This window comes from Podarcis tiliguerta (genome assembly GCF_965153285.1).
Source record: "Podarcis tiliguerta genome assembly, chromosome: 1".
Lineage (NCBI taxonomy): Eukaryota > Metazoa > Chordata > Lepidosauria > Squamata > Lacertidae > Podarcis > Podarcis tiliguerta.
The window spans coordinates 106,292,963-106,310,992 of record NC_139534.1 but is presented as its reverse complement, the minus strand read 5'-3'; the positions used below and the strand labels follow the sequence as shown (position 1 = coordinate 106,310,992).

The window sequence follows — 18,030 nt, the reverse complement described above, 5'->3', positions numbered from 1 at the left end:
CCACTGTCCCTCAGACCTTGTGGGGGGCCGGGCTGTATGGGGGGTTGAAAGGCAGAGGAGGGACAATGAGAGGCGCACGAAAGGGCTCCAGAGAGGGGCTGCTTTAAATGGCGGCGACTCGAGAGGGGTGCTCAGCCAACCACAGCTCCTGTGTCCTGTGAGCGGCAGGGGGTGGCAGCAGTAGTAGGACGATGAGCGGCGCAGAAAAGGGCCCTGGAGAGGGGCTGGCAGCAACAAAGCCCAGCCCCCTTCCTCCTCTAGGCAGGGCAGAGAGAAGCCAGGAGGAGGGAGGGAGGAGGCGGTGCCGGCAGTGGCGCCGTGGGAGGGAGAGGGAGGGAGAGGGAAAGAACACACACGCTGGCGATCCACGCGGCGATTCCCAGACCGTCCGCGGGCCGGATTTAGAAGGCAATTGGGCCTGATCCGGCCCTCGGGCCTTTGTTTGCCAACCCATGGCATAAGCCTATCCATGTCTACTCAGAAATAAGTCTCATCAAGTTCAAGGGGGCTTACTTCCAGGTCCATGTGAATAGGACTGCAGCCTTAGTGGTATGGGAACACTGAGAAAAGTCTAAGCACCCTCTCTTCACAAATTCAAAGCAGGGCTACTGTACTTCCTCCCTCTATTCAACTAATGCTCTACTACAGCTTTTTCCAACCTGGTACTCACCAAATTCTCTTGAACCACCTACCGTATCCAGACGGCGGCGGCAGCAGCAGCAGTTGCAGCCCCCCACAGCCAAACAGCCCTTAGCCTGCATTACTGGCTTATGTCACAGTTCATCTCAGCTGACCACAAGGATTGGCAGAATTGCCCGCCAAAATTTAAATTCAACATGGCCCTAGTGGGGGGGGGGTGCTTCGGCGATGGACGTGGCAGGGATGTTCTTCTGTCATGTCCGTTGCCAGGGCATAAAGCCGGCTGTGCTGTGACGTACCTGGTCAGTCGTCCCACCTGGTATACTGTGGCTCTGCCTGGAGGTAAGTGGGCAGTGCACTTATATGGCCTTGCTATGGGATTACTCAGGGCCACGGAGGAATTTGCTTGCCGATAAATGGGGGTTTCCTCATAGCAACTGTCACAACTTTGGCAGGTAAAGCCATTGGGTTGGATTCTTCAGTCGAATGCTAAGGGGTGAGTGCATGCCCCACCCCCAGATTCTGGATCAAAATTTAGGGTAGCCCTGTAGGGCTCTTTCCAATAGCTTACGGGCCACAGAACACCCCAAATGGAAATCTGGTATGATCACCCTATGACGTGATCTGCATCATGTGGGGATCCTTAATCCCAGGATCAACCCTGACGGAATTCAAGTAGGTAGCCGTGTTGGTCTGCCGTAATCAAAATAAATTAAAACTATTCTTTTAAAAGATAGTTAAACAGACTCTCTTTTAAAACCTATAAACTCCCTTAAAAGAATCAAGTCTTTAAAAAAGCTATATGATCTAAGAAGGTCTTTAAAAGAATCATTCCAAAAGAATAAAAAAATTATAATGTAGCACCTTAGAGACCAACAGAGTAGTTTTAGGTACCTCAGGTTACATACGCTTCAGGTTACATACGCTTCAGGTTACAGACTCCACTAACCAGAAATAGTGCTTCAGGTTAAGAACTTTGCTTCAGGATAAGAACAGAAATCGTGCTCTGGTGGCATGGCGGCAGAGGGAAGCCCCATTAGCTAAAGTGGTGCTTCAGGTTAAGAACAGTTTCAGGTTAAGAACGGACCTCCGGAACGAATTAAGTACTTAACCCGAGGTACCACTGTATAAGCTTTCGTGTGCATGCACACGGAATTATCAGCCAACAGTGGGGTTGACTGATTCAGGATATATACCCAATGTCTATGCCAAAACCGACTTACATCTGTAATCACTAATTACTGTAATTACTCCTGTTTTATATATTGTTGTTTTAGAAACAGCATTGTACCCTCCCTGGAGACAAAATTGAATTAGGGTAGGCTATACAAATTTTAATTAAATAAAATGATGGCAGCCATTCACAGAGTTTCATTTTTCTTTCCCCTTTCTCATAATCAGCAAAATACTTTGAGCTGACTTCAACTGTAGAGTTGAACAAGGGGTAATGTAGAAAACAAATAAAAAATAATACAAATAATACATATTAGACTACGACTGCAGCGGTTAATCAATTAATTGGTTATATTAACTAATTAAAGACCACATGTCCTCATCTCCATATGTGCAGTGATACGCACATATACCTGAACAGATGTTGGGATCATTAACCTTAAGAGTCATGCCTGAATGTGCAGTTTATTACATAGATATGGGCAGTACATGGGCAGTATTAAAATTGGAGTGACAATTATTTGGTCAATTCTACAAGTGCTTGGAGTGGGGCAGGATTCTTTCTGCCCTGCAGCCCTCAGCAACACCCCCACTCCCCCCCCAAAAAAAAAACAGATCCAGGGGAGTTGGGGAACACTACAGGAAAGGTGTAGGCAGTGCTGTTTTTCTAGAAAAAGAGGTGCTGAAACTCACCATGAATGCCTCCCTTGTTCTTTTATAATGGCAATGGTGCCCACCTGAGAGGTGCCGGAACTGAGTTTTGGTGAGTTCTGGCTGAAAAAAAAGCCCTGGGAGGGAAAGTCAGCAAAAACTGTTTCCCCTCCTCTTCCATCCAGATCTAAAGCCCTTCTGAAACTGCCAGGGCACCAACAGAACTCCATTTTCTTTGAGTCAAAGTTCTGGAACAACACTCACAATGGCAGGGGAATTGCACTTCCATGGCAGCCGTTACCCTCAATTCAACAGACAACAGATTATTCTTTAATACAAAGCAGTCACCAACAAGGCACTGGCAAGCTCCAGAATGCCCACCGGTACCTCCTATGGTACTTGCAAAAGTTCTCAGTAAATAACCTTCTGCATCCATTCTGCAGGAGAAACTGTTCACGCTTCCTGCTCAGTTCCTGCTTAAACTGGCTCGGCCTCTCCTACACTGAACAGTCACATTTTACTAGATGCCAGGATTGGACACCCAACCTCCTTTCCTTTCTGAACAGAGCAAATATTTGAAGAGCTTTTCCACGGAAGTGTGCCGGTTGGTGGTTTTACCCACTGACAGGAGATCTGATGGTCCTCTCTCTCTCTCTCTCTCTCTCTCTCTCTCTGCTTTTTTAAATGAGGTAGCCATTTTGCATTATGTTAAACATGCCGCGGCAGCCATTTTGTGACTGGCAACCACGGCATTTTCTCAAAATTCCAAATGTGCCCACCAGCCAAAAGAGGCTGGTGACCCCTGATTATTTTTAAACGAGGTATTCCCGTTTCTCTCACACTGGGAGGAATGACTCTTCTAAAACCATGCCTGCAACCCACCAACACCTGTGCATTATCTGAAACATCCATCCCAACTTGGTGCTCTACAAGTGTTAATGGACTACAAGTCCCAAAATCCCTGACCATTGGCTATATTGGCTGTGGCTGGTGTTCAACAACCTGCAAAAGGCACCAGGCTGGGAAAGGCTTTTTTGTTTTTAAGGGAAATACCCTCAGGCCAAACAAGGTGAGCCATTCCTGGTCTAGATAATGCAGTTTTATCTTGGCTTCAACACAAAATAAATTAAGGGTCTTCTCCTCTACCTTATAGCCTTCACATCAACAGATCTGAGCATCATCTCAAGTTCCACATGTTTTTGTAGTCTGTTATTCCATCATAATATTGTTACAGTAGTATAAGGTTTGGGAACGGATGGGGGGTTTTTTTGGTAACATGTGGTTCTGCCCTCAGAACTAGGTAGTACAACATGGCTGTGGCTGGTTAAAGCCGGAATGTGAGCCTATATATCTGCATTACATTGGACTTTGAAAAGATTATGGCAAATTCCAGATGGAGTCAAACACACTAGGAGAGCTGGCAGCCCCATGGCAGATGGAATTCAGATCAGTAAAGATGTTTCTTTATAACACAGCAGCCGCTGGAGCAGCAACAGGGTGCTTGGGTGCATTAAAACAAAAGGACAGAAATGAAAACGTAGAATAGATTACGAGGACAATGACACTGAAAAATGAAACTGTGCCACCCGTGTCAGAGTCAAAATAATAGAAAGCATTAGTCAAGCCCAAGAAATCACATGATTGACATACGAATTGTAACTTTTGTGGTACAACAAAAAAGGCAAGGTGTATGTTGGATTGGGTTGCTTTTGTTTGCCTTCTGGTTTCTGGGCTCTGAGGATTTACTGGGCTTGAGTTATTAAGCTTTCCCCCACAAATTGTATTTTTAAAAATAAATGTTTGGTTTAAAAGAAGTAAATTACATCACTGAAGGAGCCACTGCTTTATATGGGGGGTGTGGGTGTGGGTGTGCGAATGCGAGCGCACAAGCACACAAAATAAAACCCAAAAAAGTCAAATAAGTTTACACCTTTTTGCCCCATAAGCTAGGGCTGACGTACATCCAGGATTTCCCAGACATATCTGGGATCTGTCCATCGGAAACAGCGTCCGGACAAATTTACGAAAATTGTTAAAATTGTCTGGGGAAACCCAGGCGTATGGAAATCATGACAGAAGTGTTGAATTTTTGGTAAATTTCCTTTAAAATACCAAAAAAAAAACCCTCATTGTTCAAAGTTGTTCAACTCAGCAACCCTACTATAAGCACCTCTGACAAGGCACTGAAGTCGGCACTTAAGTGTTGGCAGAGCACATCTTTGAGCCTGTGGGATAGCTCAGTTGGTAGAGCACGAAACTCTTAATTTCAGGGTCATGGATTCAAGTACCACATTAGCCAAAAAGATTTCTGAATTGCAGGGGGTTGGACTAGATGACCCTCATGGTCCCTTCCAACTCTACAATTCTATGATTCTATGAAGCACAATGTAATTGTGATTATATGGGTTGGCTAACCTCAGGGAGTATAAATAGAAAGGTTTCTGTCTCAAAACAGGAGATGGGGCTATACATTTCTGAACTACTGGTCTAAGATTGTGCAAGAATCTTGTGCCTAGTGTCATATAAGCTTCAAGCTTATATTGGCTTTACACCAATCTACCTGTAATGGCTTCCCTCAAATGATCTTGGGAACTGTAGTTTGGCAAGGACACTGCAGATTCTGTTAGAAATCCCTAGATCCCCAAATACAGCCACAGTTCTCTGTGGAAAGGTAATGACTATAAGACAAGTTTCTCTGTAGTATAAATGTGTCCCAAGAATTGCTTTAAATGTGATTTCTTTTTCCTACACAAAATAAGCTCCCCGTAGAAAACCTCATACATCACCATGTCTGGAAAAAAGTGTTCCTATTTATATTGAAAAACTGCCACGTCTATGGAAGTAACTCCACAGCAAAACACTTGATGGTGACAAAATAAATTTTGGCATTGTCTTCAAACTGCTCATGGATTTTGTTTCGTTTTGGGTTTTTTATATTGAGATTTATCTTCATGTAGGGAAAAGGTTGCACAGCTAACTCATAGCCGTTTCACTCTAGCAATCCTTTTCTTTGCTCTTAAAGCAGCTTGTTATCTAGCCAACCTCAGATGGGGAACATGTAGCAATGGAACTCCTGCAGTGGTCACCCCCCATTCACTTAGAAAGGAGGCCTTTTAAGAGGGACTTCAGGTCACCTTCAGGTGGGATGTGAGGGAGAGAAAAGCCCATCCTGACTCTCCAAAGTCACCACTGCTATTGCAAACCTTTGCACTCCCACAGCACCTCAGGCACATGCCCAACCCAAATGGGCCATGGAACCTGGAGAGAGAGACTAAGCCACCGCCCGTCCGAGCCTGCAGCAATGCTTGCACAAATCCTCCGGCCCCCTTGCCCTGTTCCCTTCCTCCCTTGCCGTTGGAGGCACACACAGCTGGTGCCGATTTCCTGGCTCGCGCTCCATCTTCATTTTGCTCCAAGCTCGGTCATTTGCGCTCTGATTATCTCTCATTACCAACGACCTTGCTGTAATGAGTTTTAATCTGCCTTGTATTAATTAGAAACATTTTCATTAGCCAACTCGATTTTGGGTAAATAGCTAATAGAAGCGTCTGGGCTGCGATTAGTTATCAATAGGGGTTGTTAAGGGGGAGGAGCGAAATGTGTATAGGGAGCAGCTGTTCCCCATCTACATCCCAATGAGGCAACAATGGAACCCTTCTTACAAGGCCTCTTTAGAAAAGCTTGGAAGCCAGGCCTAATTAAAAAAAATTAAAAAAAATCATACCCAAGAACATAACACACTGGGCAGTTCACCCGCGCAAGACGCAGTGAAACAAATGGGAACTGCTCAAGAGCAAAGCAGGACACCAAGTCATGGTCCACCACTGTGCTCTTGAGCTGCTCCTGCCTATTTCACAATTATCTGGCCCATGGTATTCTCAGACACACGGACTGGGTGAAGACAGAGATTGTAAACCAATTCTAGGGTTACCCAAGCTAAAGGTCACTTCTACATATTCAGGGCACAAGGCTTCCCTCAAAGAATTCTGGAAATTATGGTTTACCTCTTCACAGAGATATGATTCCCCGAACCCTTGACAAACCACATTTCCCAAGATTCCTTGGGGAAGCCATGTGACTTCAGCCCACCTAACATCTCTGCATCTATCAGTGTATCCCAGTCTTCAGAACAGGGGTGGCTGGCCTGTGGCTGTCCAGATCATGTTGGATTTCATCTCCCATCAGCCCCCAGGCAGCATGGCCAAAGTCAACTATGAAAGGCATTGGAGCCCAGCAACATCTTGGCAGCAACAGGATAGCCACCTCTGCACTAGAACTCTAGATTTGGGCTTAGAGAGTTTGGATTAAATCCTGGTCTTGAACAGTTCGTTTTTCCTATGCAGAGAAACCATCAAGTAAAACTTTCTCATTTATAAAACACATTTGTTTAGAATTATGGTCTCTGTTGTGTCTCTAAAACTGAATTTTTATAACAGGCATCCCCAACCTGCGGCCCTCCAGACGTTTTGGCCTACAACTCCCATGATCCCTAGCTAACAGGACCAGTGGTCAGGGATGATGGGAATTGTAGGTCCAAAACATCTGGAGGGCCGAAGGTTGGAGATGCCTGTTGCATAACATCATTTCCCTTCTACTAGGGTCAAGCCAGATATGATGCAGGAGGTTGGCAATGCTCTTCCTCTCTTCCTTTTCTCCTGCGGAGGTAACAGCATTTCAAGAGTGTGAGAGATATACATTGCAGAAAGGGCACAGGAAAGCTTGAGCACCCTCTCCCAAAGACACACGTCTCCTGCCATCAAAGTGGCACTGCTAATTAGCAAAACAAAAACTGCAAGAAATCCTAATCATGGGTCTCTTCTCTCTACATCACATCTTACTCAGCCCTCAATCATTCTTGCAATGTGATTGTCTTGTCTTTTTTACATAATGGCCACCACATGGGAAGCTGACTGATAAGCTTCTGAATTAAAAACCACCACCTTCTAAATCTCACTGCAGCTCGCCTGCACTCCAATCTAGATCCCATCCATACCCAACATTTCAAGCACATTTAATGAACATGGCTCCCACACACACACACAAAGCATTGTGGGAACTGTAGTTTAAGGGTGCTCAGAGCTCTGTGGTGGGTAAACTACAGTTCCTTGCAGGGAGCCATGTACTTTAAACATATGATGTAGATGTGACCTAAGTGTTCAGCGTGCAAAGAAAGGGAAAGGCTTGGTTATATCCATGGAGCAAAGAGTGCTGCCACTGCCCCAGGTCTGTAGATCCCTGGTGGGAAGAGTTGCCTGTGAAAGCAGACCCCACATATTTTGATGCACCAGACTCCTGCAAATCCACCAGCAGTTACTTCTCAGGTCTTGCCTGCATTGGCAATTGAGGACATTTGTTCTCTCCCTCTCTTTTATGGTAACCTTTCAAATATTCTGACCTCTGGCAACCCTGAATCTTCCAAAGCTTAGCCTACCTACCATACTTCAGCTGGCATGCATGGGACTTGCCTTCAAAGCCTATTATTTTTATTGCCGTCCTCCTCTCAGAAAGGCATAAAGGGTGGGAACATTTGACCTCCCCTGTTCTCTAGACAGAGGATCTGTCGTCATGAAACCACCAACTGGTCCAAGCTCAGCTAAAATTAATGGGGCTGAAAGGTTAGAGGACAGAACAGAGGGTCATTTGCACAATCTCTCCAATTAAGGGCAACCCATGAACCAAAATGGATTTCCAAAAATGGGATGACATTACCTCATATTAGGAAGGAAGCCAATAATGCTGATTGACGAGTCTAGCAATGAAGTGTCCTGAGGACGGAGTTTGGTTCTCCAACCGCCTCATGGCTGTGAAAACTTTTTATTTGAATGTGTGCGTGCTGCTTTGCCAAATTAAAATGTGAACAAGTGTACATCACAGATGATATGGAAAGGCAGAAGAGCCGCAGCAAAACCATACAAAGCATTTCAGGCAACTGGATCCTGTGTGACTGTAGCTTTCAGTTCAAGGCAGTTGTAAACAATAATACATTAGACACAGTTCTCCTTAAATCATGGCCATGAAAACAAGGAATAAGGAACACGCAAAACCAAGAACACTAGCAAAAGTAATTCCTAAAACTGGGCACCCAACAAAGTCAAGTTTATCACACGCAGGAAGAAATGCAAACTGCATATTCATCCCAAACTGCATATTCATCCCAAACTGCATATTCATCCCAAACTGCATATTCATCCCAAACTGCATATTCATTCCACACTTTTTAGTGCATTTCCTCATCACTTTCCTAACTGCAAAATGCATGTTGTTGTTTTGTTTAAGTAGATTTGTTACGAGGGCAATAGTACACTTTAATCCACTTAATTGTGCAAACCTAAATTTTCAGTACACGCAAAATACTGAGGCTGAAGGTGACCTTTTGCTTCTTCAGAGATTTTGAAGAGAACTGCTGGCACAATCCTTTTTCATGAAAACACAAAGAAACAACCTCACCAACTACCTTCACCTCAATGGCTTTTTACTTTCTCTCCTTAAGGCAGCTGCTTATTCAGAAACAGACACAACAGACCGTACTTGTGTGCAAATTCAGTCAGAGTCAGTGGGAGTTGGGCCTCAGTAAAAATCAGGCAAGGAGTTCAAGCTCTGACCCTTCGACGGAAAGCTGAGTAGAGCATTGCCCTGACCCTGCTTTGCATTCGTAAGTTCACTAGCTTTAATAAAATACACACACGCTGCATTAAACAAGACCTACACCGGGGGGGGGACACCTGTGGCTCCTCATACGTTGTTTGACTACAAAGCCCATCATCCCTTGCTACTGGCGATGCAGGTTCAGGCTGACAGGATTTGAGAGGCCAGCAATATCCGGGGGGTTGCAGGTAGGAAGGAGACATGCAGTCTGGTTCACATTTAAAGGTGTGCCAACTTAATTTGCACTATCGGAAACAATAAGCAAACTGTGAAACACAGAAATCCTTTGAAGTTCATACTTCTCTGAATTTTGCAATGCAACTCTCCAACCAGGTAATGTATACCAAAAGGGTGCATTAAAACGCATATATTATATGAGAAGAAATTACTTCAGGGGAGAAATGTGCACACTGGGCAAAAATGTGTAAAGTAGGAGAAATTCACACTAAAATAAAGGTGAATATTCATGTGGGCTTTTAACAAGATCACAAGTCAATGTAAGGAACTGACCTGAAGATTGGGGGGGGAAATGAATAACTGAGAAAAACTGTAACTGACAGATTCATTCATCGCTAGCCGCAGGTTAGCCGCCCCTGTCCTATTCCCCTCCATGTTTTAAACTCCATTTTCTACTGATCAATCCCTCCAGCTGCCTGATCATTTTATGTTGCTCTCCTTTGAATGTCCTCAGATTTGTCAGTATTTTGGTGGCATTTAATATGCTAATGAAGTAAGAGGGAGAAATGGGATGGATTGTGGTGCATCAATGAACACAGATGTCTAATCACCAAAAAAACTGGCTTTACCTAGAACTCTGAATAACTCTTGGGCAGCTGGCTATTTTTAAAGACTCTACACGACTTCTTTTCGGCGTGTGAGAAAACAGACTTCCTTTAAAGGGCTTCTGCTTTGACCTAAAGCTCCACTTATGGTAAAAAGTCAGGTACAGTGAGGGGGGGGGAAGTATTTGATCCCCTGCTAAATTTGCCCGTTTGCCCTCTGACGAAGAAATGACCAGTCCATAATTTTAATGGTAGGTTTATTATAGCTGTGAGAGACAGAATAACAACAGGAAAACCCCCAGATGCAAAGACCACCACTAAATATTCAGCAGTTCTTGTCAGGCTGTAGCATTAATTGATTGCATGGCTCATTCTGCTTTCCAGAACCAAGTAAATGATAGTATAGTACAGAATGAGTAGGGCAGCCCCATGGGAGCATGGGCTTATCCACACTATATATTTAAAGCATTTTGATCCCACTTTAACCCCAGAGAGTCATTGCCAGTCAGCAGAGACGATACTGGGTTAGACAAACCAATGGTCCAATTGAATATAAGGCAGCTTCCAGCATTCCTAAATTTGCTGTTCTTTATTTAAATGAACTATTTAATTTGTTATTTCTCAATACCCTGCTTGGCCAAGGGTTTGGCCACATTCAAATCATGTCTCTGTTCTGCTATGCTTGCTGCATCAGTGAAAAGGCAGATTGCCAGACTAATCTGCATGTTTACTAAAGCTTATTAGGGTTTCTTTCCTTTAGCAATCAATAAGCTATCAAATCCTTAATTGCTAACCCAATCCTGCTTCTGCTGTTTAAGCATACATAAGTTCTACCGTGGGTTAATTAAAAATAAGACTGTATGTTCCAAGTTTGCTTCTATGGTTAGGTATCAGGTTAATGGGGTAAAATGTAATTATGTCAAGTGTTGACACGGAGCGGCCTTCCTCAATCCCAATGCCCCCCAGGTGTTTTGGACTACAATTCCCACTGGGTGCACTGGCTGAGGCGGATGCGATTTCTAGTGCAAAACACCCAAATGGCACCAGGTTAGGGAAAGCTGGCATGGAGAATAGCAGCTTAACTATGCCCTGGCTCATGTTGCAGCCCACTTGTCTGCATTAAAGATCTAGCAATTGGGGGGGGATGTAACCTATTCCGTTTAACAATAGCAAAATTGGTGCTAATAGCCAATTTGCTTCTCAATACCATTTATAAGTCACAGTCTGATCTGTACCTGAAATATTACCGAATACGCTAGCCTGGTCTCCATGGCGGCACCTGATTCCAAATCTGGCAGTTGCCATGGAAGCCTAAATAATGTTTTCCTTCAACAGGGCAGGTTTCTAACTCTTGTAAATATGGGCGGAGGGGGATCTTTAAGAAATGTGTGGGCAATATCAGATCAGAAAGGCCTTGGTGGTACAGAAAGTATCTGTCTTCTCCATCACATAATCAACCTCCTCTCTTGACAGAGCCTTCCCTACCGAATTTGAACATGCAACAGGAACATTTTGAGAAGATCAACCCTATTCTGGGGAAAAAGTGGTCCTTTAACTCATCCTCCCTCTCCAAAATTAAGCCTAAGTACAGGTAACAGGAATGCCTGCATATTCTTCCCTAGTTTAGCACCATGACTCCAGTTCCCTCCCTCCCCATCTCAAATTTTGGTTTGTAAGCCCCTCAGGGCAGGGATCAATCCCTTTGTACTCTGTAAAGCACCATGCACAATGGTGGTGGCTTATAGAACCTATTTCTGCAAAAAGAACCTGGTAGACACAAGCGCTTTTAAAAAGAACAGAATTGGCTTGCAGTGGAAAGGTTCTGTTTACTGTCAGGTTGGGCCCATTATGATTGTTATTCTTAATTTCTCAATTTGCCCTCGGCAACAAACTGATATGCTAGTTTGCTGCTGTATATAGATAACATGCTTTATATCATGTGTCTGAGAAAAGCCTGATGTTTTAGTACATCAATGCCCAACTCCCTGCCAGCCAAAAGTTGTAGAAGACAGGAAGAAATCTCTTCCATCGGCCTATTAATCTGCCATAGCAAGAGACTTCATAATTAATTTGTCCCTAACAGTTCCCTTGTAATAGCGGCAAGAGAAATATTTCAGGGATGGCAATTACCTCTGATGTCAAAATGATGAGGAAAACAAATGTTCAACCATCAACAAAAATATCAACACCTTCCCCCCATTCCCCTGTCCCTATCATGGGTGACAGAGCTGCACACTGGAATTGCTATGCAATTAATTACGGGGCATGTTGTGATTGAAACGACATTTTCCAACTGAATATAAACATTTTTTTAAAAGCATTCCAGGTTGGGGGGGGGGGGCATCTGTCACTGGGGAATGGCAGGAGGGGGCAGGTTGGTGCAGTAGTGGCCTAATCTATGCCTCTCTTCTTCTTTAATTAACTACACATATGTCCCACAATTTACAAGCAGTCAACAGTTTATTTATATATTTAAGAAACATCCATTAATTGCACATATGTTCCACAATTACTCAATCTCAAGCAAGTTAAGGTGGGCTAGATAAGATAAAACACAGAGCGAGAAAGAGGGGGGCACACACTTGCTACAAGGCGAGATTGTAGGTTTGGATTTATTTAAAATCCCACAAATCATCATACATGGATTTTGCAAATGACTGCCGCTGAAGCCATGCCATAGCTTGACCATCTGTATTGTGCAAAGCCTTCCAGAACCCAGCAAACAAAGCTAAGGGTACATTCTGAAATAAAATGTAACTTTGCAGGGCTGCTTTGGCGACAGTTTGGAAGATTTAACTCTTGCGGAATACAGCAGCAGACTTCCCAAAGCCTCCCCTTTGAGTTGCTAACTCCACACTTTTAAAAAAAATCTGCAGTGACACAAAGAGGAGAGTACAGCCATTCTGGTCTTCATTATGAGCATGTTATCACCATTTCAACGTTCCCCCAAACAGGGAACAGATTCACTCTCCTTCTGGCGTGCGATGAAGAAACAGCAACTGCTGTCTGAAGCCTGGTAAATTGTAAGGAGCAGCTAAAAAACATTGCTGTCACATAATTATTTTAAAGTAAAGATCCCAGTTTGTCCTGGACTCTGTTTTTTAACAACAACAACAACAACTGCTTTCTGTTGTCATCAGTGTATGTAATATATTAAGTTATCCATCTACTGTACACCAGTGCAAGAAGCCTCAGCTCTAAGGGTTAAATGTGGCCCTCCGTGCCTCACTATCCCACCCTGGGACTTTCCTCAAGCTACACCTTGAGGAAAGGTGTCCCTCACTGGACACGCTCCGTGTACTCCCTCAACAACTGTTTCCTGTTTGCCTAGGAAGCAAAATGAGTGTAAGAGCGTGTGTATATGTGTAGAAACCTGTGGCATTTGCATGGATGGAATGTAGCCTTACTGCACAAAGTTTAGGGTCACATCCATTGCTTCATCCATTTTTACCTCTAGCTTTGTCCACCAATGGCGCACGGCCTCCATAAGATGAGGGGATGAGCTCTCAGGCTGAAAAAGTCCCCCCATCCCTGCTCTATGCAGACACAGGGCTATATCTAGCTTTGACTTTAATAATAATAATAATAATAATTTATTATTTATACCCTGCCCATCTGGCTGAGTTTCCCCAGCCACTCTGGGCGGCTCCCAATCGACTGTTAAAAACAATACAGCATTAAATATTAAAAACTTCTCTAAACAGGGCTGCCTTCAGATGCCTTTTAAAAATAGGATAGCTGCTTATTTCCTTGACATCTGATGGGAGGGCGTTCCACAGAGCGGGCACCACTACCGAGAAGGCCTTCTGCCTGGTTCCCTGTAACCTCACTTCTCACAGTGAGGGAATCGCCAGAAGGCCCTTGGAGCTGGACCTCAGTGTCCGGGCATAATGATGGGGGTGGAGACGCTCCTTCAGGTATACAGGACCAAGGCCGTTTAGGGCTTTAAAGGTCAGCACCAACACTTTGAATTGTGCTCGGAAACGTACTTTAAACACGTTGGCTATATAATGCATGAAAAGTGTGATGCTGGTGGTCAACAAAAGAGGTTTAAAGACTCTCTCAAGGCAAATCTTTAAAAATGTAATATAAATACTGGGAACTGGAGAACACTGGCCTGCGAGCACTCCAATTGGAGAACAGTCACTTACGGACTCACTGTTAGGACCGCATTCATGAAAGACAATCTTACTCAGCTACAAGTGACAGAAGGAGGAGAAGGAGGAGAAGGAGAAGGAGAAGAAAGTGGGAAATGTCAGTTTTCAGATTTTTATGCCACTGCCTAGCTCACCTACCCACTCTTTTAACATATGTGCCCTTCAAGAGTACTGTATGCTGCAGCTATGATCCTGTAACCATCTCCAGACTTTGGGATGCTCCCAAGTATAGCTCAAGATAGCCTTGTTCAAAGATGATTGCCTAGATTCACAGAAGCAAACACACTCATTCTTGCCCATCTTACTGGATCAATCACCCGGACAATTCAGTTATTCAGGCAAAGGCTACAGACACAGAGTTCCATTTTATTGTTTCCAAATTAAATCAGCAGTTGCTGCAGCTTGGGGGTGGGGGGTAGGGTGCACCTTTCATCTAAGCAGGTTAACCAAGGTCTTAGATTAACTGCCAACATTTAGGTGGACCCTTGAAGGCTGATTCACACAACCAGGAAGGGTAGCCACTCCAAAAGCTGCCCATGTCAGCTCACCCCTAGTTGTCAGCCAACCACATGCAACTGCTGCCATGTGTGAAACGAAGCCTTTTGCACAACACTTGAAAACTGAGTTTCCCAGCATTTGCAGTAACTCATACAAAGCTTAATCCTGCATGTGGCAGCAGCTGCACACAAGCAGCTGGCAACGGGCAAGGAGTGGGCATCCGATTTTTAAATTTATTTATTTAGCTTACTATGTCAAGCCTTTCCACCAGAAGGGCTTCAAAGCAGCGAACATATGAATCAACCCAATGGTTGTGCGAATCACCCTTAAGATCCTTCCCTAATTTGGAGAAGCATCTACAAGCCAATACCAATTTCAGTTATCCCCTTGGCACTGACGGAGCAGGGTGAAATGAAGACGTTGGCTTGACAGGTAAGCTAATTGTGTGTTAGCCTGAAGCACCTTCCTTCATCTGATACACTTTAGGGAGATTTTGATAAGGTCACTGGTTTAGCAGAAGAAGCCCAAAGAATTTATGCTAAGTCTGCTATTCAATCCTTGCAAAAATCCTTTACATGATCCAGTGGCTAACTTGCTACAACAGGTCTAATACCAGCAGTCCAACGTCTTTTCTATATGGTAAGCATACCAGGGGGAAACAATTTAGTCCTGTTCCTCTTCTTCTCTCATAGTCTGTGTATAAATTCATCAATGCTTTCCTGACCCAACAACTCACTGAGCATGTGCAAATATCTCAAAATGAAATGGTGATTTTCATTTTAGCATATTGAAATTTTTTAATTAAAAAATACAAGCCTTCCTTCGTCCTTCCTCAAAGCAAGGCTACAAAGCGAGTGACTTTTGTTTACAGATGGAGAGCTTATATTACCTTTTTTATAGCTAATAATAAATAGAACAACTTATCACTTTTGCTTTCTTAGAAAGTTAGTCTGGCTGGTTTTGTACCATGTCTAAAGGACCCCAGGTACTGAGTTATAGTTCAAGGCATTGGCAAACAGCATATGAGCTATGGCACACCCCCATGTTTGAATGGACACCCTTATCAGCTGCTATGGTGGCCCAATACAAATGGGTACAAGGATCTTACCCTTTTAGCAGCTGTGGAGAAGAGGGAATTTCAGCAGGCATGGCATGAAGTCTACACATGCTGAAATTCCCAGTTCTACACAACTATTAGAGGCCTAGGAGCCCTGTCCTATGTTGTATCTGGCCACACTAACTGCTGCATGAGCGTCCCCCTGAGCTGCTCATTTTTGCGAAGTTTTATTTTTCCAAGTAAAGTTATGATCGTTATTTGGAAACGAAGATTTCTGTCAGAAACCATACAGACAGTTAAAGAAGTTAGAGTCACTGTGACTACAGTGGTAGGGAGGGCTACATGATACATTTTCTTAAATAATTTGCACTGCCTTTTAAAACACACACACACTAGGAGCCATTCCTTTGGGTTAAGAATTGTTTTCTTCTTTCACCCCTCCCCAAGTGATGTTCAGAATCTAGGACAACTTCTCCTACAAGGTAGATAGAAATTTATTACGGTCCCAGACCAGTTTTTCTCCTATAAGAGGTCCTGATATCAACAACAATCCGTACAATGTCACCTAACAAGAGCACAGTGACCTTTGCTTTGCAAGCTGAGATGTTTCCTGTGGCCTGAAAAATCCATTTGGTACTCAGACAGCTAAAAACACTGTTTTTAGCACACACACACACACACACACACACACACACACACAGAGCCCTTTTAATAACCATTTGTGCCTTCAGCACAGAAGGGGATACACAACCACGGAGGGAAGCTGAGCGGAAGCCTGCCGTGCAGAGGCATCCAACAGTACAGAAATGGATCTGTACTCCTGCCTTTGGTAATGCAGATGAGCCCACAAAGTGGTGCAATTCGCTTGTTAACATAGTCCAAACAAACCATGGTTTACTGGGGATGAGCAGCACGTTGGTGAGTGCTGCTCATACTGTGCCCACCCCAGCTTTTGCTGTGCAGGGAGGCAAGAAACCACAGCACTGGGTTAGAACTGGTGGAAGCCATTGCTTTGTTGTTGGTTTACTTGTCATGGTTTGCTTGGAGAGAAACAAACCATGAGTGCTGGTTCGCTAAGCCAGCACTGTGATTGGTTTCCTCTTGGCACATAAGAGGGAGAAGCAGGGTGGGTGCACTGCTCATGAATGGTCTGCCATTGCTTGTTTGGACTTTGTCTTACCATTATGTGCAACTTGGGCTTAATATAACCTTAACTGGCTTGGGAGCGGAATCACATTTTTCTAGCGACAGCATACCAGGGTTTGAGTGCTGGTATCTCACAAAAAGTGTTGAGTGGGAGTGGAGGCAATAATCTGGATCCTATACTGCAAATGAGTAATATCTCTGCATTTATTGAACAAAGACCCTATTATTTGGGAGAGTATTATCAAACTATAGGGTTGGGTAGATCTGGGGCCTTCATTCGAATGGCTTCCTTTTGCAAAAGAGCAGTTTACATTTAGGGTAGATTTCAAGGCAAGGCAAAACCACTTTCCCAGAGTCACCCTACAATGGAAAGTTTTCCATTGGGGGGAAATTGAGGAAACTAGAATTAATAGGGCAGATGATTAACTGATGTTCTCCTGACTGGCAAATTGCAAATATGTCTTTGCACCTCTTTTAATGTACACATGGCACTCATTATCAGTGAAATCTTTATTGAATAGAAAACTATATGGCATTGTTGTTGGCTATTAATTTTTGTACACCTCTTTGAAAGCCACGTGTCCCCAAAACTCTCCAGATTAAAAACAAGAGAGAGAGACTCAAGTACAGCCTGTCACCACGGCAAAGATATATCCCCACCACTGGCACTTCACAATCCAGTACAAGAGAAGGGGACATCACAATGCTGGCAGCGAACTGGGACAAACATGAAAAGAGCCCCAAGGATGGAAAACCAGTTTTGCTTTGTTTTTAATTGTCATGGAAAGGGCCGAAGTCCTTTAAGGTGATAAATCTATTAGGCCTATCTTTGATCCAACAACAAAGGAACAGCCCCACCTGGAGGTGACATATGGGAATAAATCAGGGAAAGCAGAATTTTATTTATTTATTTAGATAAAGTGAAATAAATAAATAAATAGAACCAAGTGCAGGCCTGCAAGCCAGAGAGAAGTATCTTCTTTGTGAGTGGCATATAGCTCAATCCTATCTTGGGAATTAAATTAGCCATGGTTTAAATAACTGTTCTACTAACAGTATGGAAGGACACAGAGACTTCAGAGAACAAAATGGATGAAGGATTGCCAGAACAGGAGGGTGAGATGGTAAAATTGGAGGCAACAGATGGTGAAATGGAGAAGTCCTTCATATAAGTGCCCAGACTAGAGAAATGAAACAACCAAATGGCAGAGTTGGGAAGTTGGAGGAGTGGAATGGAGTCATGGATGAAGAGATGAAGAGACATCCTGAGCTGGCAGTGAGA

General features: G+C 43.8%; 1 protein-coding gene across 4 annotated transcripts in view; it reads right to left on the bottom strand.

Annotated features, from left to right (window-relative positions):
- The window catches only part of ADCK1 (aarF domain containing kinase 1), a 108,049-nt gene that overhangs the window by 71,963 nt on the left and 18,056 nt on the right, over positions 1 to 18,030 (bottom strand). Inside the window, exon 1 of one of the 4 annotated variants that reach the window (XM_083448397.1) lies at positions 2,506 to 2,698. The exons of the other annotated variants lie outside the window; for them this stretch is intronic. Within the exon in view, the coding sequence (XP_083304523.1) occupies positions 2,506 to 2,508 (3 nt within the window). The 5' untranslated portion in view covers positions 2,509 to 2,698. Of the gene's footprint in view, positions 1 to 2,505; positions 2,699 to 18,030 lie in introns of those variants that run through there. 4 annotated transcript variants of the gene reach the window in all.